At 40.1% G+C, this 26,855-nt stretch overlaps 3 protein-coding genes across 4 annotated transcripts; 1 reads left to right on the forward strand and 2 right to left on the reverse strand.

The window, feature by feature from the left end:
• Positions 1-178: 178 nt before the first annotated feature.
• Positions 179-7,261, forward strand: nat9 (N-acetyltransferase 9). Of its 2 annotated transcripts, none has more exons than XM_088927283.1 (7): positions 179-262; positions 658-751; positions 1,547-1,656; positions 2,363-2,503; positions 3,010-3,069; positions 3,548-3,642; positions 4,669-7,261. In XM_088927283.1, exons 2-7 carry the CDS (start codon positions 675-677, stop codon positions 4,822-4,824), a joined length of 639 nt encoding a protein of 212 aa, XP_088783409.1. In that variant the 5' UTR covers positions 179-262; positions 658-674; the 3' UTR covers positions 4,825-7,261. The 2 variants fall into 2 exon arrangements, with proteins under 2 accessions (XP_088783409.1, XP_088783410.1); XM_088927284.1 differs by lacking the exon at positions 179-262 and adding an exon at positions 383-461.
• Positions 6,736-13,688, reverse strand: lrrc59 (leucine rich repeat containing 59). Its single transcript, XM_088927287.1, has 8 exons — positions 13,516-13,688; positions 12,981-13,101; positions 12,297-12,356; positions 11,686-11,844; positions 10,543-10,647; positions 9,381-9,453; positions 8,478-8,657; positions 6,736-7,843 (listed from the first exon to the last, which is right to left on the reverse strand). Exons 2-8 carry the CDS (start codon positions 13,083-13,085, stop codon positions 7,596-7,598), a joined length of 930 nt encoding a protein of 309 aa, XP_088783413.1. The 5' UTR covers positions 13,086-13,101; positions 13,516-13,688; the 3' UTR covers positions 6,736-7,595.
• LOC148823972 (5-hydroxytryptamine receptor 3A-like) lies at positions 13,679-26,112 on the reverse strand. Its single transcript, XM_088928166.1, has 10 exons — positions 26,109-26,112; positions 23,845-24,005; positions 23,194-23,238; positions 22,078-22,187; positions 20,475-20,644; positions 19,866-20,026; positions 19,530-19,740; positions 18,476-18,652; positions 17,381-17,571; positions 13,679-13,783 (listed from the first exon to the last, which is right to left on the reverse strand). Exons 1-10 carry the CDS (start codon positions 26,110-26,112, stop codon positions 13,679-13,681), a joined length of 1,335 nt encoding a protein of 444 aa, XP_088784292.1.
• Between the last annotated feature and the right edge of the window lie 743 nt (positions 26,113-26,855).

The following is a 26,855-nucleotide window of genomic DNA, read 5'->3' on the forward strand; positions in this document are numbered from 1 at the left end:
CCATCTTGGCTCTAATAGAAGATATCAATGGCATTGAACTCTAGTCGTTGTAGCGCCAACATGGTGGAATAAGGGGAAACAATTTCGTGAATTGCGCCTGCCCGGCAGTCTCCGTCATGTGGCCAAGGAATCTGTAGGAGGAGCGCGCACGACCCCGGCAACGTGTTTATTTCCTTCTCTCGGAGACGCGCACGCAGTATGAGCGGTGATGGTGCGCTGTCAGAAACTACAGGAAGTAGCTCGGAGCAGTAATAATATCAAGGTAAGCGGTTGCTTGCCTGAGAAGGGCCTATGGCACTTCTATCAAATGTTTGGACAGAGTGGGATATAGGTTGCTGTGACCCCACAGACAACGTTGTGAAGAAAATTCCACAAATCGCTTTTTTGTCCATTTACTCTGTGTTCAGTGCGTAAAAATGCAGCTAGTGATCACAAATGAGAGGCATGCCTTCCAATTTACAGTATGTATTCCATTGTGACCTGCTTTATGTATTTCTTTGAAACTTCAACAAATCTCTAACCGTGAAGTTCGCCGCACGGAGATCCCATGGAGTAATTACGAGCACCCCTAAATCGCTAGGATACACATCTGTCCATTGACGTCTGTGTGAATGAAATGCCAAAAAGCGATACCCATCACCTATCTTTTTCTCTAAGTCATCAGGTCCAGCATCATGAGAATAAATGAGGACACGCTGTTGGAAGGACAGAATGTCGTGTTGGTGCCCTACAACGAGAATCATGTTCCCAGGTAGGGCCTCACTATCAGAAAATACCTGTGGAAGCCCCAAGTGTTCCATTTTAAATTTACACCTATTGCTATAATTAGTGTGTTAGAGCTTGAGCACATTAGAGCTTCCAATAAATCACTCTGTAATGCCAAAGAAATTTCAAACTGAAAGCAATCATTGTACTAGTGGTTGCATAATTGACTTAATAGTAGTACAAGTAGTGGTAGTGGTACATTGTTCTAATATGGAAAAAAATACAATAAATTCTTCACTAGTGGAGCACATTTTCTTTGTTATGGTCTTAAAATCATTGGAAGAGTAGGTTATACTGTCACTGCAGAATTATTATGTCAAAGGAAAATCTATTAAATGTATCAATTTTTAAACAGAATTTCCTTCAGGCTTATTGTTTTTTATTTGTGCTGATTTATGGTTGTGAACTGGAAAAAACAGAAACAATTTTTTTGGGGGTGGACCGGGATGCCAGAAATACACAGTTTGCATTTTGCTGAAGGTGCCTGCTTATGCAGTGGTCCCAGAAATATTTTAAAGCAGCGGTGTAGCGGCTTCGGATTGCTTTGGCAAACGTTGATAGATGCACTCCATTTATGTTTGCAGTAAAAGATCTGAAAGTCTTGTCCAAGTTTTACGACACAGTTTTTCAAAGCATGCAAGGAGACCATTAAAGGGATCTGGATACTTTGTTCCATGTAAGGAATTGGGAAGTGGGGATTTTTTCCGCATGCTCTGATCATTCTTTGGACAGTTGGCCCTGAACACTGTGCTGACACTCATTCTGGCTGTGCCCTGCGCAGGTATCATCAGTGGATGAGCTCCTCCGAGTTGCAGAAGCTGACGGCCTCCGAGCCCCTCACTCTGGAACAGGAGTACGACATGCAGAGGAGCTGGAGGGAAGATGACGACAGTAAGACTCTTTCGTTTCTACTGGACATCTCTACAGATCAACCAGACGGCCTGAATAAATAAGTGCGCAGTGGGTTTTAGTGGACATCAGTGTCCTCCTGTAAAAACACTTAAACCTTAACAGATGTGCCAGAGCCGGCCCCATCAATCCATAGTTTCTGATTCAACTAGAAATTGTGTTTTTTTTTATTTTAGCACATCAAGTTTTTAGTATTAAGACAAGCTTGTATTTTATACTCAAGGTAGATTCTAGATCTGGTTATGTTTGAAAAGAAAACCTGGACTGATGCAGGGGGGTTTATGACGGGCTTATGAAACTCAATCCATTTTCTTACCGCTTCTTCCAATACAGAGTCGCAGAGCCTATCGTAGCAAGCAACGGGTAAGGGCAGGGTACACCCTGAATAGCACACCAGTCCATGACAACACACACACACACACACACCAGCACCAGTTTTTCCAGGAGCCAGTTACCTACATGTATGTGTTTGATCTATTGGAGGAAATCAGAACACCTGGAGGAAACTAAGGGAGAACATGCAAACTCCACACAGATAGCACCCCAGGAATTGAACTCAGGGCAGCAATGCCAACCACTGCGCCACTTATGAAAATCTAAAAACGTTCATGTACCTGTTGGTATTGTTTAGATGGGCTCGCAGGTGCCCCCTCTTCCATGCTCTAACAGGCCAGAACTGTGCTTTCAGAGTGCACTTTCATCATCCTCGACAAGCAGCGGTGGGCTAGCCCTTCAGTACCAGAGGAGGACTGCATGGTTGGAGACGTCAACATTTTCCTGACCGATCCTGAGGACCCTTCTCTCGGAGAGTTTGAGATCATGATCGCAGGTAACAGCTGTTGCATTGAGGTTCCCTTGCTGTACAAAAGCAACAGGCACGAGGTAGGACTCTGGGAGGACCAAAACGCAGTAAAGAAAAGTGTCGTTTTTCAGACCTGCAGCCTGGGGTTAACAAAAGTTTTTGTAGTTATTTAAAGTCAGGTTTATATGTATACATAACAGCAACTGAACAGTGCTTGGGTGTTGAACTGACTTCTGTGAATGAAGAAATCAGATTTTATCATCGGATTCAGATTCGGATTCTGATTCACTTTACACTTCCACACACCCTGTTTTTCCTATGTTAAGCAAAGATTCAACAGCAATCAAAAGAATGAAAAAGAATATCTTTAGCCCCACACATCTCTACAGATGGCTCCAAATTCTAACCACAGGCAGAACTGTAGTATTAAACTGTGCCTGAACTTAACAGGACTGTACAAACTGCAAGATCTGCAGAGATTCCGATACTTCCACAGTAACCTTAATGGGCTCAATACATTTTCTCTGTTTCAGAACCGAGCTACAGAGGCAGGGGGTTCGGCAAGGAGGTTACTCGCATGATGATGTGCTATGGTATGGTACCACTGCAATCCTCAGCACCGTTTCAAGGGAATATAACACCTAAGTTAGACCCATGTCAGCAAGAGAATATCTTACATGGCAATCAGAAGCCATCCTACTCGAAACTAGCAGCACGTTTTGGTAATAGAAAAGAAAGCCATTAATTAATTCTAGATGAATTTCCAGTTAAAAACCCAACATATTAGTGGCATGTACCAGTGTACATTGGACCACAGTTACAGTGTTAGTAACCAATATGTAATAGTTAATATTTAATTTACTATGGCAGTTAATTCCAATTCTAATGATTTCTCTGAAAAGAAAATGACATTTTAAGAACCTTTTTAGAAATAATCTACATTTTATGTGGTATTATTAAGTCCCTCAGCTGCATTTGAAACAATTTTTTTCTCAGATATAATGCTTTTAAGTGCGCCTGTCCATAATCACTTGATTCCAAGTATTTCTGTCTGATTGCCCCATTTTTCAGGGGTAACCAAGCTTGGAATTCGCAAATTTGAAGCCAAAATTGGAATGGACAACAACGTGAGCATCGCCCTGTTCAAGAAATTTCAGTTTCAGGAGGTAAAACACGTCTTCTCTTGTATGTGTGAAAACAATATCCTACTGGGATGCTGGGTTTTTAACCAACAGTGCAGGAAATTAATTTGAACTTTGAATGATTGTTACCGATAACACTTTGGTCATGCCTAGAAAAAACGGGTATTAGAACATCTCCAGGAGCACACTGCACATCCTGATTAAAAGCTAAAATGTCAGACTCAATTGGTGATAACCATGCCATCTCCTCATGTCAGGAATGAAGATTAGATGAGGAAGGAGCATATTTCTTCTTGACCGATTCATGCCTTCATTTTTTATAATTCTGTTTCCATGGGTGTACTGTTGTGCCTGTAGAGTAGTGGTTCCCAGTCCTGGTCCCCTACACACCTGGTGGTTCTTGTTCCAGTCGAGCCCACAGTTATACAATCAAACCCTTCATTGACTTAATAATAATAAGACTAATTAGAACTGTTTGTTCCCAGCTCTTAAGTCATTAGAACTTTAACAGTGGTAATTTATGAGTGAAATAAAATCTCAAACTTGTGACTAGAAACAAAATGCAATTCCTCCAAAGAAGCAACTTGTTGGATCAATCAAGGCTCCGATTATCTGAGGAGGGATTGAATGAAAACCAGTGTGTAGGTCACCAGGACTGGGACAGGGAACCACTGCTGTAGAGGATCTCCGATTAGATTTATGCCATTGACCCCTTGTGTGGATCACTGAAGAGCTATAAAACTTTACAGACCGCAACCAGCACACACTTACTGAGGTATAAAACTACAAAACTGGAATAGTTATAGTTACCATCTACGTGTTTCAATGCAGTGGTACATATGGTACATATACATATATGGTACAGTGGTGCAGTGTAACAGAAGTACATATACTTGACGGAGGTGAAGAAACACAACAGTAGCCTTATAAGTAGGAAAACTACCATTGCCAGTAGACTGTGGCTTTTAGGCTGAATTACCCAATTTCATGGCACACAATCATGGATGTCCATTAACCAATGAATGGGTCCAACTGGCTTGCATGTTCCAGGTGTCCTCGAGCGAGGTTTTCCACGAGGTGACACTACAGCTGACAATAGACAAAGAGCAGGAGAAGCAGCTCCTCGGCAACCTGGACTTCATGCAGGAAAAAGACTACAAGAAAGCAAGGGCTCGGCGGCTGGGGGAAGAGTCCTCCATTGACTGAGGACAACGTCGACGTGCAGAAGCCCCGTTTTCAAACCCGGAAGCCCATTTTGTATATATTAGCACTCCGGTTTGAGAACCAGTGGGGTCACATTTTCCAGTAGAGCTGGGCCTAAAAGCCTTCTACAGGTGACCGAGCAGACACTGCTGTATATAAACCCGCCCTGCCTGCCACTGCCTTCCATGACTAAATGGTTCATAACACACTGGTTAAAATAACTAGCAATTACACTGATGTTCAACGGCACACAGGACACACAACAGAATAACAAATGTCACTCGATACTCAATGCCAGATACGTTCTTCCCCCGTTTAGGAATAGTGCGAGTAAGTCTACGTTTGTAATGTCGAGTCTATGTATAATTCGTTTACAGTACGAACATGGCATTCCTGTCTTTCTCCATTCTTCCGGTTTGCTAGAGGGGAAGGGCCTGGGAGCTAGGCAGTATAAGGTGGAGGGGACTAAGTTAAAACAGAATCCCAGAATATTCGTTTTAGAACTAAATATTAATTGGATAAACAATATCACTATGCGAGAGGTTCAAAGATAGGCTTCACAATATAGCTATACACCACCAAACAGGCTGGGCCTCTACACACTGCAAGAGCAACTTGAATAGGAAGCTGAAGCTGTGCTCTGCCTCCGAATTCTGTGCCAGATTCCACCAGAATCACCTTCAGCTGGTAGCAGTAAGGATAACGGATTCTGGGACTGAACACCACATTTCAGCAGTTCTATGCATTTTCCATAGCAGTGAGAGGGATAATTTTAAGCAGGAAAGTAACGGACGTCTGTCTCATGTTCCTCAAGCCAACCACCTGTTATTTTTGGCCAGTGAGAGTACAACAGATGTAGAATTGTGTATGTGAATTACTGTAAAAAAAGCTGGAAAATATAACAAGTGAATTAGATCTAATTAGTACTTGTGCACAATGTTGGAGCTGCTAAATTTTCTTTAACATCCTCTAACATTTTGAGTTCTATTTTCTGCACCCATCCTGCTTTTTTTTTTTAAAACTTTTTAAATGGGAATAAAAAGCCTACAAACCAAAGCTTCCAATACATATTAGGACTGGTTTCCGTAAATGTTGGAATGCAGCTTAATCTGCAGAGATGAACAGTTGCATATTAAGACATTGATGCTTAGGACAAACCATCTAAATCATGCTGTTGAACCTGTTCCCCTGAGTTTCTTTAATACTTCAATGTTAATGCTAGATCTGAAAACTACAAGTAATGTAACAATGAAGCTGGTCCAAATGGTATTCTCTGCTCTGTAACCTTTCTTATTGTACATTTCAGAATCTGTAATTGTTACTTTTTTAGCCTGAAATTAATTATAAAATAAGTTGTCTGAGTTTCCAAGTTTATATCTGCGTTACTTTATATTTTTTTATAGATGCCTAATCTACAGAGCTGCCTGTACAGTAGTTCTCCAGTGTCTCACATAAGGGAGTCATTTTAATGATCACTACAGGCAACAAAGAAGCTATTTTTAATTTTTAATTCACGGGCAGGGAGGCCCAATGAGGTCCCAGGTCCTGCTAGTTCTCCAGCCACCTCTAGTGCCAAAGAATGGGGAAGGAAGCCAATGGATTCCGTAAATTCCGAATTTTGAAGTCTAGATGACATGGTATGGTGGGCATTTAACTGATTATGGTGAAAATAAATTTAGGCTTACAATTTTCTCCTTTGAGCTCTACATTTGAAAATGTTAGCAACTAATATCCAAGGAGTAAAATTAATTTCTCTCTGCCTTAATATATACACACAAACATATGGAAAGGATTCTTGTCTTATTTAACTTACCTGCTTTTACACTTCTTAACATACCTGAAGATCTGTACATCTGGGATTCAGTGTGACTTGACAGATGCATGAAAACAACACCACTGAAACACTGTCCTTCAGCCGGTAGCAGATTTATTTTCATGATTAACTTTTTTCCTTACAAGAACATCCACACAGATTTTTCAGACCTTTCCGGTTCACCACGGATAATATACAGCTGCTGAAATCACAGTTGTCCATGCCTGAAGAAGGACTCCAGAGAAGTCATGCTAACCTGGACAGAGCCACCAGAATTCACAACCAGCCAGCAAGAAAAGACAAAGACATAAGCTTTGTGCAATGTGTCTTTTTTGCACCCTGGCTTGGATGCCAAGTGTGTAGGAATTAAAATTTCAGACACAGAAAGGCTGTAATTTGTGTAAAATGATGGACTCTTGCTCAGTTTGCATTAAAGGAAGACACAAATATACACTCATGTGGTCTGAGTCTCCAAACCACAAGCTATATTGTTAGCACTGTATTTGATGCATCACTTACACCAGAAGTATAACTGATAGGTATGTCAGTGTATCCCAACAGTGTGGTTACATTCAACCTCTAAACATGCAAATGCAATGAAATTAAAAACAAACATTTGCCAAAAAACTGTGTGCAGCTCTTCTTGATTGGGAATGCATAATAAAGTTAAAAATTAAGATTCATCATCTGCATTTGTACCTGCAACCTGTTCTTTTGAAAGAGGAGTAGTGCATGATGAGCAAATCAAGCTTTACCATTTCATTTTGGCAGCGCTAGGACATCAAGATGCTAAAACATGATTAGTCAGAAGACTGCCCAGAAATAACGTGTCTGCTGGTGATCATATACAGCTTGGAATAAAAAAAGAAAAAACAATTCCATAGGAATTTTAACTGCATCCGCACCCACCCTCATTGTATGCTCTTCTGTACACCTCTTAGGCTGATAGAGGGGTCGTGGCTTATGGCTGTTGCACGGAGAGTTTCTGTAAAATTCGCCGGACCACCTCCTGTCCTCTCACCTGGGACACAGCCTCCTCGTACATGACATTTATAGAAACACAAGTCGCCTCCTGCCGCAGCTCTGTCATCTGACACACCCCCACCAAGGCCAGGACACCCACCAATAGGAACAGCAGCAGCTTCAGCAGGAGGCTAATCACAGAGCGTCTCGGTCTGGGGGCAGACTTCTTGACTACAGTGTGATTTGCTGGGGAAAGGAAAACATGTTTGATGAGATTCCATCTAAATACTTTCTCTTAAGTTTTGTTTTTCAACTTCTCTATTACATTAATTTCTATCCAACTGGAGTTGCCACACTTGAGAAATCAAGATGAATTTAATACTAATTCCTTACCCTCATACAATGCCTTTCTGGACACCCCACTTATAGCGTTTTACAGATAATGGAGGCTCCCCTCCACCACCAATGTGTAGCCCCACCTGAATGATGCACCAGTACACTCACCACACATCAACTACCAGTGAGGAGGAGAACAGAGTGGTGAAATCAGTTCATAGATGGGGATTATTAGGCCATGAGTGGTAAAGGCCAGGGGAAATTTTGGCCAATACACCAGGGCAACACCCCTACTCTTTTCAAGAAACTCCTTGGAAATTTAATCACCATGGAGAGTCAGAACATGGTTTTATGTCTCATTCAAATTATGAATTCAATAATGAGCAACAAACATGCATCACTCATTGAAGAGTATAACAATCTCTTGAGTCAGTGCTGACCTATTTTATTGTTAATGGGTTTCTTTTGAAAAGTTGGGAAAAAAGATTGTAGTCAAAGCCAGTAGCTCCTCGTGAGCAAGGACAGCTGACTCCTGTGGACTCACCCTTCGCCTCTCCATCTACCTGCTCCTTCTTCTTCGGTTTCTCCTGAGAGGCCATGGCAGCCCTCTGGGCATCGTACTCTCTCCTCTTCCTCTCCTTCTCCTCTGCCTTCTCCCGTTTGCGAGCCTCTCTTTCCCTGGCCTCTTTCGCCCTCTGCTGTGCTTCCCTCTTCTTCTCCAGCTCTGATGGTGTTTAAGAAGAAGCACTATTTACAACCACTGCCCCAAAAATAAGCTGGTAGAAATCTACACAGAACTCAGGTAACATTTAAGAGGAAATAAATCACTTGCTACATAGGTGAGCATTCGATGGAGATGGTTTTGCTTTAACAATAACTTCTCTTTATCAATACAATCACAATCAGGATAGGGATCTCTCAGCTCCCATCAAAACAGTAACCTACTGAGCTGCTAAAGGCTTGTGGTGACATCAGCAACGGGTCACACCTCCCCTCCAATCAGCACTGGAGCTCCTGTGTGTTGCTATGGAGCTCAATGTGTAGGCAGGTCAGATGAGCTTGATGGCACTTCCTTGTTTCCCCCATGTGCGTACAGGGGTTGGTGCTTGTGCCAAGACACCTGACTACTGGCGAGTCAAAATGGGGGTGGTGGTGGGTGTATGATAGAAAATAGTGAAACTAAATTAAAAAAATAAAACAAACGGGTATGAAAGAACATTTTTTATTTTTAAAATATAAGGCATCTGAGATCACAAAGTGATGAATTCAAGTGATCAAAACCCTTCACCCAAGCTCACTGTTATCTGTAAATGTCTTATATTTTACAACTGAGAAAGTACACAGTAAATTAATACTGTTTTCTTAGGTCTGGGCAAAAGGCAACTTCTTTGAAATAAAAATAAACTGGCACAACTTCAACTCGTACAGAATTCCCTGTGGCACCCACCTTTCTCTCGCTGTAGGCGGCGCTCTTTCTCCTTGTCCTCTTGCTCCTGGATTACCCTCATGTACTGCAAAACCTGCACACAAGGCAAACAAAAAAGTGCCAACACTGTTCTGAGCTGACGCACTGGAGTGCAATGGTTTGAAAAAAACTCTACACTGAAAGGCTTTTATTCCAGCATTTTCTGAAAATGTTTATCTTGAGTTGCCAATACTTCAAATGTTCAAGATCTTAACTGTACTACTGAGCAACACATCTGAAATACCGAAGCAAGGCAAGTGAAGGAAGTAGGGTGTTTATTCGAGTGCCACCTGGTCACTAGGTTTAAAAAAAAACAGAAAACAAAAAAAGAAAACTTTGTGAGAAGATATGTTTCCAGGCAGCCCGACATTACAAACCTCTGCTTGCTCCATAAAATAGATTAATTTCAATTCTTTTTAATGATTAAGATTTAGGGCTTCATAAAACGGGTAAATGTATGCATGAGACAAACTAAAAATATTGCTACTTTCACATTGTGCCCATTATGTAAAAATCAAAAGCATCAAGTCACCTTGTGATAAAAGTAATCTTCACCGTGTTGAAAAACATCAAACTGACAGTTTAGATTGAACAAAGTGAATAGCAAATAAACATTCAGACTGCATTAGTTACCAGAATAACTTCACAATAATACACAGAACCCTGTTGCTTAATGTGCGTATTGTATTATTAATGTTTGTTTAACAAAAATATACAGAAACCTCGGGGCCTGTACTGAAGGCAGTTAACTCCATTATAAAAAATGGGGTATTACAATAGTAATTGTAGAATGATTAAGGCTGACCACTTATTTACAACCAAACATATGCTTACTTTGTGGTGAGATAGTTACAAATAGCACTTTTTTAAAAACACCATCAGAGTTGGAAAAGCATTATTTGTGGTTTAGTGCAAGGAATGCATTTGGAAAATACAGCACATACCCTGATAAAAAGATTGTATAACCTTACAAAGGTTGAGATAAGAACCATCAATTAAGGCTCACAGAACTGCCTATTGCAAGAAGTCCCCAGTGCCTCCATCTTGAATCATGTATTCGGGCCAAAACCTGATTTTTTCCATCTATGTCTTGTGATGGGCTGTAACTTTGGCATGAACCCTCTCACACACACAGCAGTCTTACCTTGCCTGCGCACTGTTTACACTGCTTCTCGTCCAGACAGTCACCTGCGGCCTTGGCCAGGCTGGGTTCCAAGGGGTTGTCTTTGAGGTCGAGCCATTTCAAATTCTAAAAGACAAGCCAATTATATTGAGCTGGACTGACCTGTCAAATGATGGTCCAAGAATGCTGGTAAAAATATCATCCCATCCATTTCAAGCCAAAAACAAATGCTATATTAATAAAATGACCACTGTGTTTTAGAAATCACAGTGGCACAAAAGAATTGCTTGAACACAGCACAATGCTTAAGTTTGGATACTGCGATTTAGCTTCAAATAAGTCAGATACAGAAGAACTATTAACTATTAAACAACCAATGTCTTATCTACAAGTGATGAATTTCATTATGTAGGGCATTCACGTTTCCCCCACATCTCGTCTTTTAAATGAGATGTTATATATGTGATTCATTTTGGGCTTGGCACCGAGTATCATCTGTATCATCTCCAGATTCAAAGCTGACCATTTTGGGACAGCAGGTCTCCTTATGTTTACAGATAGTAGATAATCATCGTGAAGTGACATGCAATACTATGCCACTAGATTACTAGTACTACCATTACTTTGATTGTAAATAATGCTGAAAATGGTGAAAGAGGATAATTTTGTTGTATTTCAGAGCACAAGTAAATGAAGGGACAAAGGTTTGGATTCTGCATAGCACAGGCATATGCAAACTACAAGCTTTAAGAAGAAAGGTTACAATTTAATGAGAACATGTCATTAATTTCTTCAGAACCTGCCATTTCACTCTAACCTAACCAAGCGATTTCTTCCGAGTCATAACTGCAGTTATGAGATCTCAACTTTTACACAGTTATATATTTAACACCAACTGATGGACTTTTCCATGTTCTTTTACTCCAGACTCAAGAGTTTGCTGTTCATAAAACCCGATCAAACTGCTGTGTATATGTCAATCTAATGGTTTCTCTGGAGTACAGTCACACCCCCAATGGCTTCGCCTGGCGCAGTCCTGCCTACTCCTCCATCAAGTCACTGAAAAGCACCACCAGACATGAGCCAGTCACTGGCCAGGTCTATTCACCAGGTGTCACCAAACAGGACATTTGGAATGCATGCAAATGAATGTGTCCATCTTACCTTTAGCTGGGCAAAGCTGACGGGCAACATGGTGAGCTTGTTGTTGTAGAGGTCAAGGTGCTGCAAGCTGGTGAGACGCCCCAGCTCTGCAGGTAGCTGACTCAACTGGTTTTTACTCAGATCCAGTTTAGTCAGGTGTGTGAGGCCACAGAAATCTGACTGGAAAGATAAATAAAGTTTCAAACATAAAGAAGTGATATAATTGCTGAGGCCTAGCTTCTTAAAAGGTTCCAAAACTCAGAGGCATTCAGCTCTCTCACAACATTTCTGCACAGCCATAGGATTACTTTCTACATGAGACCAGTTACTGCTCCATTTTGCAACAGGTGTTGTGTTGACCATTATCTCCGAGTCAAGGCTGCTTACTTTTATTCGGCAGGGAAAATCAATTCTTTCATAATGTATTTTTCTAATAGATACACGAAATAAGTTTCTTTTCACATTTTTCTTCAGTCACCAGATGTCAAAACACTTCACATGACCTTTCCCCAACAGACCATACCAACCCCTATTCCAGAAAAGTTTAAGAAGGTGAACCACAAACAGAGAAGACCTTTTTACACATATGACTGTACACAGTGACTCAGAAATGAAGGTTTCGGGTTACTTACAGGGAGGATGGTGAGGTTGTTGCAGGAAAGATCCAAGGCAGTGGCTTTCGGAAAGGCAGACTAAAATTAAAACAGAAGGTAAACCAGATTCAGCCCCGGCACTTCTTCTAGAGCTATTGAAGATGCAGACTGCTCTTAGGTTTTGGATTTGAATTTCAAATTTCATTCTGATTTCATTCTTTTTTTTCCCCACACACTTGTCACCTATTGCTAGACTTTTAGCTTTTATAACTTCAGTTTTCCTCCTAAATACTGCTCTGGAGCAAACAGTTGTTTTTTTTACTCTTGCATCTTGCAACTCTACACAGTAACTCTGAAAAGAAGAGAACTGTAGTATTTCAGAGACAAGTTATGAAACATCAGCACATACAGCTCTTCTACCAAACTCTCAAATCTCAAGTCACAAACTGACATGAAGTTACCAGCAGGACTGCCAGCGATCAATAGAAAACTACAGTTAATTTCTACTGCAGTTTTGTTCTTATAATTTATTAATTATTGGGAGCTTTCAAAATTTCAAAAGAGCCTTTGAAAGCTTAAAATCAATTTAACTTTCTGTTCTTGCAGGAATTTGTCAAATTTCGCAATTGACTTACTAAAATATAATTGTTATAAGCAAAATAAAGCCATGTAGAGCCACAGACCAAAATGTCACATGAAGAAAGCCAACTATATTTAGCATACCAACTCTTTAACAGGGACTTCCGTCAGGTTACAAAGGCTGAGGTCCATCTCGTTTCCATTGATTTTGTCCCGTAGGTTCACGCCTTTATTGATGCTTTTACTCATTGTGCAACTACAACACCTAAAGAACACAATGAAAATTAAAAAACACAATCAAGATGCTGACACTTCTAAGTCTGAAACACAGCCACTGCGACGGACCCGACAGTGTGAACAAATCTTTCTGCATCGCCTCTTAAGCCGGAAAAGTACAGTAACTCAAACGTAACGATAATAAACTAAAAAATAACCAGTCTAATCTGGTTAGAACTTATTTTAGTTGCACTGCCGGTTTATCCATTGTAAGGACGATCTGACAAAGGAATCCGAAATATTCGTGTAAAGCAGAAATACTAAATAATTTTATAGCTTTTATCCAGTTTTCAGATGACTTAAAAATCACTTTTTTTTTCATGCATTGACAACAAAAAAGTGTAAATTCTTAAGTTACGACAACAGTAAAGCAAACTGTGCAAACCCAAATAATTAAACTTACCTGCGGCTACCTGAACAACACTGTCGAAATAAATTTACTGCAGCGTGTTTTTTTTTTTTCAGGAAAAGGGGGATTTTTAAATGACCAAACGCAGGCTCACTGTCAAGTCTACACGAATTTATTCTGTGCAGAAAGCAAATCCAACTTCTACGCCTCTCTTCCTTCACTGGGAATGAATATCCACGTCATTGAAAAGCCCTGCTGGCACAGGCGCTCTGGGCAAGAGGTTAACTTTGGAGGAAAACTTGGTGACGAGTGGCGCCATCCGCTGCGTGGAGGAACAAACTACACTTGAGCTCACGAGTACAGTATTCTCTTCACGGCGTCGAAAACTACTAAACACATTGAAGAAACTCGTGGACTTCAAATTCCAAGGTGTGATACTGCAGGCAACAGAAATTTGTTAAAATGCTGCTTTATTGAACAATCGAAATGTTTTCTTACACACCTAGAATTCATTCTGTTTAATTCAATGTTTGTTTTTTGTCTTAGTTTTTTATTTAGATACATATTATTGCAGCTAAGCTTAATCAAATGTTCAAGGACTTCAAATGTTCGAGAAAAAAAAGCATGACATGATGAATTGCAGACATTTTTAAAGTCTATTTACTATGAAATCCTACATTGTAATTCTGGTTGAAATGGAATACTTCTAATAAAGTTATCCATTCACACCCAGGTGTAAGGCTGGGCTCAGAGTTTATTGCCTCTCTGCTGCCTTGAAAGTTGTGTCTCGAGTCCTACTTTGACATTGAACATTAAACAGAGTGCAAGAACAACATAATATAGCAGGAGAGGTGCTGTCACGGCCTCCCTTCCTGTTTTTTCTGGCTGCAGATTTTTCCTTTCACTGATGACAGCCTCCCTCAGGAACTTGGTTTCTACATGGGCACAGGTGAAAGAGCTCCGGATTGTGATGATCAGTACCTTCTCGATCTTGATGGTCCTTCAGACACAGTCCAGCCTATCTTGGCCTTCGGGCCTTCCACACGAGCCATATGGTGATGCTGGACAGCTTGCAGTCCTCTCCCCAGACCAGAACACATTTCACAGACGCTGGACTACACACTTCAGGAATGCTAAACCACGTTTCTTCTCCTTTGAGGTCAGATCCTGGGCACCGCACTCTCCATTCATCGGACTAGCCAGACAGATTATGGAGACTATCCCAGCAGCCTGCAAAATTGTGCCTCCCCCGGAGGGCAGTTGGTTCATTTTGTTAGAGCCTCAGCCTACATCCTGGGTTCTCTATGGCATAGTTTTCATGGAGGACTTTGGCGCGGTGGCAACATTGAGCTCATGTTGCGTGATTGTCCATATATACAAGCTTAAGGTTATAGATGAAGTGTGACCCTCTTGATCTGCATCGAGGTCCCTTCGTGATCCTCTGTAATGTAACCTCTGGCTGCTGTTTTGTCACAGCCTGGTCACTCCTGTGCCCTTTGATGTAATAAAGGCATTTTATTCCATTCGAAATCATTTTTTATCCTTAAAGTATATTTTATGCTTAGCTGGCAACTCTAGTGGCAGGTAACTTAGCAGAGGTATTGCAGAGATTGAACAAGGCTCAAAGGCTGATAGCAGTCAAGTTAATTGAGTCCTAATTCAGTATTCATTCATCAGGGACACGAAAGGAAACAAACATAAACACTGGGACATAAAAGGACATTCAATAACAAATGAAAAGGGGTGTAAGAAAACACTTTATTAGGAGTGTTAACCCTGGTGTCCTGGTTAAATTCCTCTCTGGACCTCTTTAAAAGTTCCCTCTTAATTCAATAAATCTAGCACATTCTGTCTTCACTCCTTGACCCACTGTTCAGTAGGGCTGCTGAGCACAATGGCTGTGATATGCCATCTACTGCAACAGTGGTGGATAAGGTGGGTTGCCTTCCTATATGTTAAACCAATTGGAATTATTTGGGATGAATCTCAGAGAGTTGTTAATGTTGTTAACCATTTGTCAGGTTTACCTGTGATGTGAAATCCACCCGAATCTTCTTGAAGTAAAGAGATTTGAAGTAAACTGAATAATTTCTTCAGGAAATGAACACATTGTCCCAATTTCAAGCAAAAGAGGTGAGAGGTTAGTAATAGGTTTATTCCATGCTAAAAAGAGAAGAAAGAAAACACAACGTTTTGGCCGTGGGGCCTTCTTCAGGTGTGACACACCTATTACTTGTTCCTTTGCAGCCTGCACATGCTGATGCAGCTACCCACCTGAAGTGAGAAGTTTACTAATTTAATCATACATGAAGTCACAAATGCACTAGATGTGTGTAAAATGCACATAGCATCAGTAAGAACTGGGGGCGGTTCAATTATTTTCCAAATTTACAGAAAGAAAAATTACTCTTGAGAAATTCAGACCATGGAGTTGTTTTAGATGTCAGGAAAGCTATGAAGACAAGGAACAACTGAATTTTAGAAGCATAGAAACAACTAATGAATTCTACTCAAATTGCACAACCTATAAGACACATGTTTCCAGGTTTGGGTCATCTCTGAGTGAGGGTATATCACACTTTCTTTTTATTATTTAATAGTGTATGCATTTGCATTTGTCACCTTCATTCAATAGAACTTGCAAGGACTACAAAGGTTATAATAAATGTCTTACATGCAGTCGAATGACACAGGCTCAATTATCAAATTCTAGAAAAGTACACAGTCCCACATGTAATTCTGTTACAGGATCAAGGAAATTTTACATAGTCCAATATACATAGGAATCAGAAAAGGCACAACATCCAAAGCACAAAATCCAATAATATGAAGCGAAAAGGGAGAGTTGTATGGAATTAATTAATTAAGAGTCAAATGTGTCTTTCAGGAGGTGATTATATTGGCAATCACTAGGGTTTTAACAACCAGAAAAGAAGCAATGGAAGAATATGTGGGCTGGCAAATAAACATTTACAATAAATCATTTCACCTTGCAGGACAGAAATCCTGTGATAGACTGGCTTCCCATCCGGAGAGTATCCTGCCTCGCACCCACTGCTTGCTGGGATAGGCTGTCTCATGACTCTTTGTCGGATAAAACAGAAAATTGATAGATGGCTTGTTTTTGATACCAATGATCATTAATACCCTAATAATAAATCTAGTATTTTGGCAGCAGAGCACAAGTTGAACAGAATGGAGACAAGAGGCAGAAGGCAGTAAACATGAAAAAGAACAGAAACCTTTTGTGACGGAGACTGTTTGAAAGGTGTTAAGTTACACAGGGACTGCTGCTGGATGCAGATTTCAGAGACTGAATGAGCTGTAAAAACAGTAGTGCACCTGTTCGATGTCAATGTACTATTGTGTGTGATTATTTTCACACACAATAGTATGTGTGTGTATTGTAAGTATTGATAATATAATGGATGTGTATGCAGGTGTGTTTTGTGTATTTAGGGGTATTAGATAAGATCACTTTATTAGCCATATACAATTTCTTGTATTAGGAATTTGTCTTTTCGCATACCCCAGCTCACTCTCCATGAGACACACAGAAAGGGAGAGAAGCTTGGGGTCAGAGAGCAGGGTTAGCCATTGGGTTAGGCACCCCTGGAGTAGCTGGGGTTAAGGGCCTTGCTCAGGAGCCCAACAGAGTAGGATTCCTCCTCTGGCTGCGAGATATGAACCGGCAACCTTCCAGCCACAGGTGCAGATCCTTAGCCACAGAGCCAAAACACCGCCCCGGATTTGTGTCACAGGATACAAACAAAAGACAAACATATACAAGAAGGTTTTTAGTGCAGTAAAGGAAAAACTAACAAAATGTCTTGTCCTTTTAGAGACTCTAAGCTGCCCATGTTAGAAACATAAATACAAGAAACACTACTACAGAGGCAAGATAGCAACCGAAAAAGACTTTGTGTATCTTTTCAGCCAATTTGGTCCAGTAGCCAGGCTCTGTATCTTCTGAGGTGGAGGAAAGCAGGCTGTTATGAAGGATCTGCAGCTCCAGCAGGATACTCTCCAGTAAGTGTCTCTCTCTGGACTCCAAGTTCAGTGCTTTCATGCTGACATGCTCTGCAGTGCCCAGGAGCTCATCAGAAGAATCTGCTTAATGACAGAAATCAGCACAACGTGTCACTCCAGATCATCTTCAAAACTGCATGTAGCTGTCGGTTTACACAAGTTCACTTGAAGCACATCTTGGGCATGCAGTTCAGGGCTTGTTAGTTTAAATGTGGGCTGTGCCATAAGAGAGCTGTGATCAGAATTCCCAGTGCAGTAATTATGTTAAAGGTTTTAATCCATTTGTTAAAAATGTGTTAAAATTTTCAGTTCTGTGTGGGTGTCAGATACTTATTTCATGGTTTAACCACAGTAACTTTGTTATGATGAGTTTAATAATAATTAATAATAATTCCTTACACTTATATAGCACTTTCCTGGACACTCCAATCAAAGCACTTTACAGGTAAAAGGGACTCTCCTCCACCACCAATGTGCAGCATCCACCTGGATGATGCGATGGCAGCCATAGTGCACCAGAACGCTCACCACACATCAGCTATCACTGGGGAGGAGAGCAGAGTAATGAAGCCAATTCATAGAAGGGCATTATTAGGAGGCTGTGATTGGTAAGAGAAACCAATTGAGAAACGCCCTGGGATTTTTCATGACCACAGAGAATCAGGACCTCAGTTTTACGTCTCACATTTGATTTGAGGCACCTTTTTACAGTATAGTGTCCCCATCACTATACAGGGGCATTAGGACCCACACAGACCACAGGGTGAGCGCCCCCTGCTGGCCCCACTAACACCTCTTCCAGCAGCAACCTTAGTTGCTCCCAGGAGGTCTCCCATCCAGGTACTGGCCAGGCTCATGCCTGCTTAGCTTCAGTGGGTTGCCAGTTGTGAGGTGCAAGGTGATATGGCTGCTGGTAGTTTCGATCCCTGTAAAGGCCACAGTATGGTAAAGCACAGATATGGTCTCCTGCCTGCTGTGCACTCACTGTGCTCTTGGTATCCCTCTGTCTCTGCCTTCCTGCTGGGCCCTGAGGAGAGCATTTCACATCCCTTCAGCCCTCTCTCTGCAGGGGAGGCAGAGTCTTTCTCCATCAGGTATGTGATGAGAATGGTCTCCAGAAGACTCAGCAACATGAAGGCAAAGATGGCAATGCAGAAATTGGCTGAAGAGAAGACATGACAGGTTTAACTGTCACAAAGGATTCTGGGTTAAGGCAGAAGCACTCATTTCCTGGAGTTCAGCTGAGGAATCCTCAACTACTTACTTAATAGGTCTAATTATTCTCTTCAACTGGAAACAAAGTAACACTTCAATCCATAAAAATAAGCACTGCACATAGTGCAGGTGCACATAGGAAACAACTTTAGTTTTTGATAAAGTTCCAATTCACTCAGCACATGGTTCCCAGGACAAATGTTGTGTAATTCCTGTCAGACCTTCATCTTGGTTCACCTAGAACCATGGGATTTTGTGATGTATCCATAACTTTGCCATCTCAGTACAGCATGCCAAGTCTGGGGCTGATCACTATATTGCACTGCAATTTCCCTCACGGGATCAATAAAGTATCTATCTATCTGATAAGTGACAATCTATTGCAATAATAAATAAGAGCACCAAATCATAGGAGTGTCCTGAACTAGCCTTTAGGAAAATCCCAGAATTAGTGAAATTAGTGATTAGTGAAAATCCCAGCATTAGTGTAAATTTTGGGGGCAAAAAACTCTCTATAATCAATGTAGACTTTCTTGATTGGAAACCTAATAACATGTTAGGAGAGGTGGGTCTCAATAAACCACACTAAAGCTTTTGTAATGTTTTTTTAAAAAGAAGGTATGAAATCAGAAATGAGGCAAACATCATATTATGCAGATTAGGTAAAACTTGTCACTGGAAGCATTTCATTGCAGGATAAACTGCTTTAGATGGAAGAAAATGCTAAGATGACCATCTTCTTCTATATCTAGAACATCTACCTGTCTCTCTTTGCAGGAATGCAGCTGCTTACTCTGAAGTGGGAAAGGGAAACGTGAGCTCACCAATCAACGGTGGTTTGCTGGACGATGAAGGAAGGATCTCGTTTAGTATCAACAGCAGAACAGAGATCCCCAGGATGATTGTCACCTTGAAGCCCAGTTTCTCCCCTTTGGTTTCCGAGATGAAAAAGGAGAAGATGTCCAGCAACAGGAAAAAAAAAATCGGCAGCAGGAAATTGATGACATAAAGCTCAGGCCTCCTCTTCATCGATATCTGTATCACGATCAAGAAGGCAGCACACACACAGAGACTTAAAGACAAAAGAATTGTATTTTAAATCTTCCTCATTTGCTAATAGCCCAGGTCGTATTTATTATTGTGATAGATTTTAGTCTTACTTCATAAATTATTTGATCCCATTTTCCTTTGTCCAGTCCAAATGATGAATTCAGGACACGCATGCCCAAAAACTCCCAGTCTCCCTGGCTGTGTAGCACCTGCTGGGAGAGGTCTGTGGCTCTTGAGGAATTAGAGAAGGGAATCAGTCGCACTGTATCCACTGCAGGAAGGAAGGTGCCATATGAGGAATTGTGCTGTGACCCTGTGCATCTTCATGATTACAAGCAAATAACATTGCCAGGTCAGATCCCTCCTAAAACCTCTTTGCTGTAGGCTAGAGATGGTCTCAAATACCAATGAGTAACTATAGATCCAAATTTCTTGTGTCACCCATTTTCCAAATGCCTTAATTATTAACATCCAGTGTGCCAAAAGCAGGGCAGGATGTAGATAGGTGACCCACAAAATAACTATGTATTTTCATTAACCTGTATACAAAAGGCAATAAAATCCCTAACCACATTAAAATCAAGAAAAGGCATTAGCCATATTGCAAACGCCCTATGTGAATCTCAGCAATGTTTTTAACTGGCCTACAGGCAAATCATAGTGTCCTGAACTGGCCTACAGGAAAATCACAGACACAGATTAGCATTAGCAGCACTTACCTTGATGAATCATAGCTCCAAAAGTGAGGTTGCACGTCTGTGTGTCAAAGGGAAACTGGTACACGTTCATCCTGCAGCTGGTGACTGCACGGACATCGTCTTCAACAAACACTGTGCCGTTGTTCAAGATATACAAATACGGGCTCCGCTGAGACTTGTCCTCATCAGTGCTAAAAGGCATCATGAAACAGATTTATTCCTGTAGAGTTTGTCTCATTGCTTTGTATAGAGCTGAGCTGTCTACTTGCCATTAAAGCCATAATCAACCATCAACAGCCATCCCCAGACCTATCTGATACAAGTACCAGTACCAGTACCAGTATGACTAGAGTTCCCATTCAGTTCTCTTGCAGCCAGGTGAGGCCTTCGTGCTAAGTAATTGAAAACTAGATCTGTACTTTTTGTAGGGCTTTTAGTGTATGTATAATACAAAAATTATGCTCAGCAACAATGATGTATGCTTCTGGCCAGGTGCTATTCATTTTATACATTAAGGTTATTATATTTAATATATGTTTGAATAATCCTATAAACTGTGATCTGCTCAAAATGTCTCAATACCTACTAATCAAATAAATCTTCTTAATGCAGCATGTTTTGAATAAAAACATTGTTTTCCAGTTTTGCAACAATGCAGTGGCATACATTCTCCAATATACTGCTATAATAACATTGGCAACTTAATTTTTAGTACAGGTGGGTAGCTGCATCAGCATGCGTAGGCTGCAAAGGAACAAGTAATGATTTTTTCCATGATGAAAACAGAAGAAAAGAAACACAACGTTTCGGCTGTGGAGCCTTCTTTGGGTGTGACACAGCCGAAACTTTACTTGTTCCTTAATTTTTAGTGTCTTACTCCTATGCTTAATCTGTCTTCAAGTTAGTAGAGGTAGAATCTGTTTTCAAAGTGTTTCTGTATCTGTGTGAATACATGAACAGTCAGCCATCTACTGTGAACACAAGGCCAATTCAATTACTTCTACTGGGACAGACTTCATTGTGAGTCTCATAAAACCAAATATTAGCAAACTGAACGGTGCTCAATAATACCTTCTCTGAACTGCACTCACACTGTCCTGTGCTCATTTAACAGAACAGCCCAATGCCTCTGTAGTTTCTCTTTACTATTCTTTTCCTTTATTTTTATATAATAAAAACAAACCTGGAAAACAGCCCAATGGGTCAGTCTGTAATATGTGATCTAATTGGACATGTACTGTAATGCTATGTTAGTAGCAAAGGTTTGTAGACAAACCGTTTTGAAGTTGATGTTACATTATGTCTGCACACAGCTTTCTTTACTCTAATGGTTGCAAACGTATTGAGAAAACGGGAATACAAGAATAATCTGATTATGTCTTTCTCTTTGAAAAACCAAAGCACCCAAGGACTTGATTGTGAAAAAAGCCAACTTTATGGTTAAATCTTGCAAAAATAATGGCCATGTCACTACAATCACTGAAAGCTACTTGAGATGTTCTGTCTCATCCTTTAGAAGAAGGAAAATGCCTGGCAATAGTTTTGGTTATGGGGCTATTGAAAATGGGAGTTTATATCAAAGTTCTACTATAAAATGAAAAGGTTAGAATCTAAGCATACTCACGCCTCGTATATAAACACATCAGGCTCCCACATCAGCTCTCTGGGAATTGAAATATTGGAAATGCCACAAAACTGGCTAGGATCCCAGGAAATAAATTCATTCTCCCAGCTCTGCAGATTGATAACATTTTAATTTAAAACTCAAAAGCACTTAACGGTAAACCATGATAAAATATGTATATGCTGCTTTACAAATAACTTAGATATTTTGCATTATTCCTTAATTCTTTTCAATTTTTTCCCTTCCTTATAAAGAAACAGTTTTATGGAGATCTTCAACTGAAATGTTATATTTTGTGTGACATTGTTAATCCTGATACTTCTGTATTTCAAAGCACAAGAAATAGTCTTTATTTTTATGTTGTATACTGTAAACGAGGTGATTCAGCTGCTACATCACTTTATAAGCCTTTGTGATTTTCTGATTTTCTGAATATACCAATCAGCGTAAATCAAAGATGCTAAATGAAGAGCTGAGGTTCTTTTCACCCAGACTAAGTGGTATTAATAACAAGGTTTTTCTAATAGCACTGTAGACAATGCTAGTGCAAGCTTTGAGTAAATTGTTGGTGCTCATTATATGTATAATTACTGATTGTGTCTAAGACTTTGGAAAGCATCCAACTTGCATGGTAATTTTTAGTATATACTACTTTAACAGTTTAACAAGATGCTGTGTCCTGAGATACAGTTTTAATAATTAATAAACTTGCTCATCTGTACCAGTCAGACAAGACTGTCTTGTCTGATACCTTACTGGTACCAGACATGTTAATATATTTATTAAAAAATGTTGCAGAAGGCAACATTTTGCTTGGAACACAGTAGCATAATTTAAACAAATGTGGAGATTCACAACTCAGAGATTTTTAAGGTAAAGGCATAAAGCCTTAAATATCAATCAAAGAAAGCAACTAGTATCCAGGAATTACAAGTTGTAACTTGTAGAGTTTAATTCCTCTTGTACTGACAAAAGAGTAAAGAAATACTGAGGATTCAAATGGTTGGATTTCTCAAAAGCATTTAAAGACATTTTTTTTTCGAAGCACTCAAACCTGTTACTGTAAAATCTGCATGCACAGAGTAAAAGAGTTACATGTGTAAACCTGAAACTCACTGTTAAGGTCCAGATGAAGGCAGTGAATATTTGGGATTTCTCAATCTGGAAAGGAGGAATATTTATGCAGAAAAAAATAAAAGCACAGCTTTTTATAACCATTCATTGAAAACATTAATTGTTCACAGGATGCATCATCTGACTCATATATCCAATCATTCTTACATTCTAATATTCCTATAAACCTATTAGGTTTCCACACCGTTGTTATTTTGGAATCACCAATACCAGATATGTACAATCATTCTCTTATCAGCATGGAAGAGAATCCTTATTTTAGTTTTATATTTTACAATTGTTATATTTAGTAAAACATAGAATGTATGAATATTAAGTGGCATTCTGTTCAAAACTTTCTTAACAATTTGTGAGACTGGAAAACAACTGAACTGAACTTGTCTACTGCCAAGTCTGCCAATGTAATCATGCCCTGAAATTACAAAATGGTTCTGAATCAAGTCTGATCACAATTGGTCCTATAGAGCCAACAGTATAGAGTTAGATTTTTATTAACTGCATGCATTTACTAAATTATATCATTGGTAAAAAGTAGGTATTTTAGAAATGCTCATGAAACCAACTGGACTTCAGTTTTCCAAGAAAAGGATTGCCCCCCCTCCCCACAGACAAATCCTCAGTTCAGACACTCACCACTGCTAAGATAGCATAGAGGAAGACCTCAATATAAACCTCTGTAGGGTCTCTCCAGTCCTTCACTGGACGGGTCAAAGTGAACAGATTGTTGTCCCTGGACAAATTCAGATACTGAATAACATCATTGTAGCTGCAGACTTTCTCTGAAGAAAGCTGACCTGGAATGGCAAAATGATTCCCCTTTTAGAAACCACCCCTGTCTTTATATACTGTACCACTGTTCTGTCTGGGTGAGAAGACTCACGTCACCCACCATGAGGTGTAGTACTCTCTGAGGTCACGCTTGCCAGTCATTTGGACCCGGCAGCTCATTTCACAGCAGATAAGGTGGTGCAGAGAGGAATTACTCCAAAGATGAAATTCGATTGGGAATATATTATTAGATAGACCCACAATTCACCTCAGTTGTCTGAAATCTTCATCTTTCTAGATTTCATTTCCTACATCTATGTGAGTCCCTTCTTTCCGTTCTCTTTGCGTTCGTCTTCTGTATCCCTCCTCCACCCCTTCTCCACCTGTGCAGCTGCCCCTTGTTTGCTCCTCACTCTGCAGGGGAGTCCCAGCCTCCCTAGTTGTGACTTGATCCAAAATTACTATTACTAACACTCAATAAATGGATTTTGCCAGCCCTAGTGAAGGGTAATTGCGCTAGGACATCAGGTTTAACACCACGTCTATTGCCACTGAAGCTCAGAGGTGCCAGGAAAGGTTTGCTCACAATACAAACATACAGCAATCTGCTGTTGTGTTATTTCAATCCTTTGTTGTAAGAGAACTTAGGGAAATTAGAAGCGCTACTGTATAATCAATAAAATATCTGTTGCAAAAGACATCTGCTAACACACCCGTTGTGTAGGCTTTGCTATTAATTTGGAATAGCAGTAGGTAACTTTTGGCTGGCCTGACGTGCAAAGCCTACTCCACTGTTCCGGTCAGTGTTGTTAAGCAGATACAACAATGTCTAGTGCATTGTCCCAGTCTGTCTCACCAGCACCAGAACCTCCAGCTGGTAGTAAAGGACAAGGCCGGGAAAGAAAACTGTTACTTGGATGAAGAGTCAAAAATCCCATCAGCTGGTAAAAAATTCATTTGCTCCTATGAGATATTTGAGTACAACATCAGTATTTACTACATTTGAATTGCAAAAATTCAAAATTTCAGGTTCATAGACTAGATGGGTTTTCCATTTCTTGTTTCCATCTGCCTTCCATTTCCAGATTTTAGTATTGTAGTTAGAAGACAGAAATGTATAAATCTCCTCTGGTAAAGGAGATGATTGAGACAGAATTGACAAACACAAGACTGTAATGAACTGCCTAAGTGTGTGTTATGACAGAATAAGCCAAGCAAATGCTGCTGTAATTGTATGGAGTAGAAAAATGCTCCTGTGAATACCGACGTCATGCAAGATTGAAATAAGTTTTCTTGCTCAATGTTAGATCAAGCAAATGGATGATAAAATTAATACATTTAGTCTATTATCACTTCAAAAAAATGGTACAAGTACTTTTAGCGTCCATCTTCAAATGAATAAAATGAACATGGGGTTTGTAATTATCACATTAAGTACATGACCTCTTTCTGGAAGTCTGCAGCCCTACTCAGGAAGGAAATGGAGCCCTACTCCATTTAATTTGTTATAAGTTCAAATTGGTGCTTCAGTCCTATAAGCAGCTTCATGAGAATCAACCTTCTGCAATTTAAAGCTGCGTGCAGAATATAAAAAGTTTGCCTGCAAAACAAGTTAACAACTAAAGTCGCACTTCAGTGTCGGAAGCAGAAGCGTTTCAGGTAAGTGAAAGGTCCAGCTTAAGGCAGAGCTAAAATCACCTTTTAAAATACTTTCCTCTTGTCATCCACTCCAGGAGACACCACAGCACTTTATTAAAAGTACATGTGAAGCTGCACTTAAAATGTGCTTGAAAGCTGCTGGCCAGCAACTTTTAAGCACATTTCACAAACTCAGTATGTTAATGTTTTTAATTAATTGTTCCCCCCCCAGAAAACCGGCTCTTTGGTTCAGCCTCTTTATGGTTTCAGTTAATTCTGTCCTATAAACATGCTGTCTACAGTATATCAGGCTTGGATCTGCAAAGGCAATGAAAAATCAATGCTACAGTAGCTGTGGCTCTTCCCAGACTTTCTTACAAAGCTTGTAACTAAAATTAACAACCTCTTTTTGGAGATAACCACATAAAGCCTGGCCTCATAAGTGTAGCATTATATTTAAAAAGAAAAGAAAACTTCCCAGTTCTACTTACCCATTAGGGTTAGTGAAAACAGAAGTAACATCCACATGTTCACAGTCATTTTTCACCAGGACCAGAGCTTTGAAGAGCAGAGTACTGGGTTGTGTGTGCAAGACAGTTCCTGCTGTTCACAAGTGCCTGTCTGTGCTGTAGAGCCTTCAACATGTAGTGATTGGTGCCCCCCTCTGTAGCTAGGAAACTGGTCAGCTGTGAGGTGGAGTCTATGTTGGGAAACTGATTGAAATACACCCATCACCCATACACTGTGTATTAGATCAAGAGAATATAAGAAAGGTAATGAACAAGAGCTGTTTATTCAAAGAAGGCAGGGTTTTGGCTTCAACAACAAGGCTGAGTAGGTTGTTCCATACTCCCACAATGCTTTGTGTAAAAACGTGCCTCCTGTTCTCAGATGTAAATGTATTTCCATGCAGCTTTCCACTTGTTACCTTACACCATGTTTTCACTGCTGATACTGAAGGAGCTCACATGGTTGGCCTTTCAACGCCTTTAATGACTTTGAATACAATGTATCATGTTCCTTCATAGTACAAGCTGTCCCACAAAATGCTCATTTGTATAAATGGGTGGACATGTGGTCATTGTAATGTAATTTGTTCTCAATTAATTTACTTAGTAAGCTACTGTATACCAGGGAATTATGGCTTAAACTAGGTGGGATCCCCTTGACACAGACGTCTTAAATTGTCTTTTCTTCTGCCTGATGCTTCTTAATGACTTTAGAGAAATAAATCTCAT

This window comes from Atractosteus spatula, chromosome 11 (genome assembly GCF_055471065.1).
Source record: "Atractosteus spatula isolate fAtrSpa1 chromosome 11, fAtrSpa1.hap1, whole genome shotgun sequence".
NCBI classification, from domain to species: domain Eukaryota; kingdom Metazoa; phylum Chordata; class Actinopteri; order Semionotiformes; family Lepisosteidae; genus Atractosteus; species Atractosteus spatula.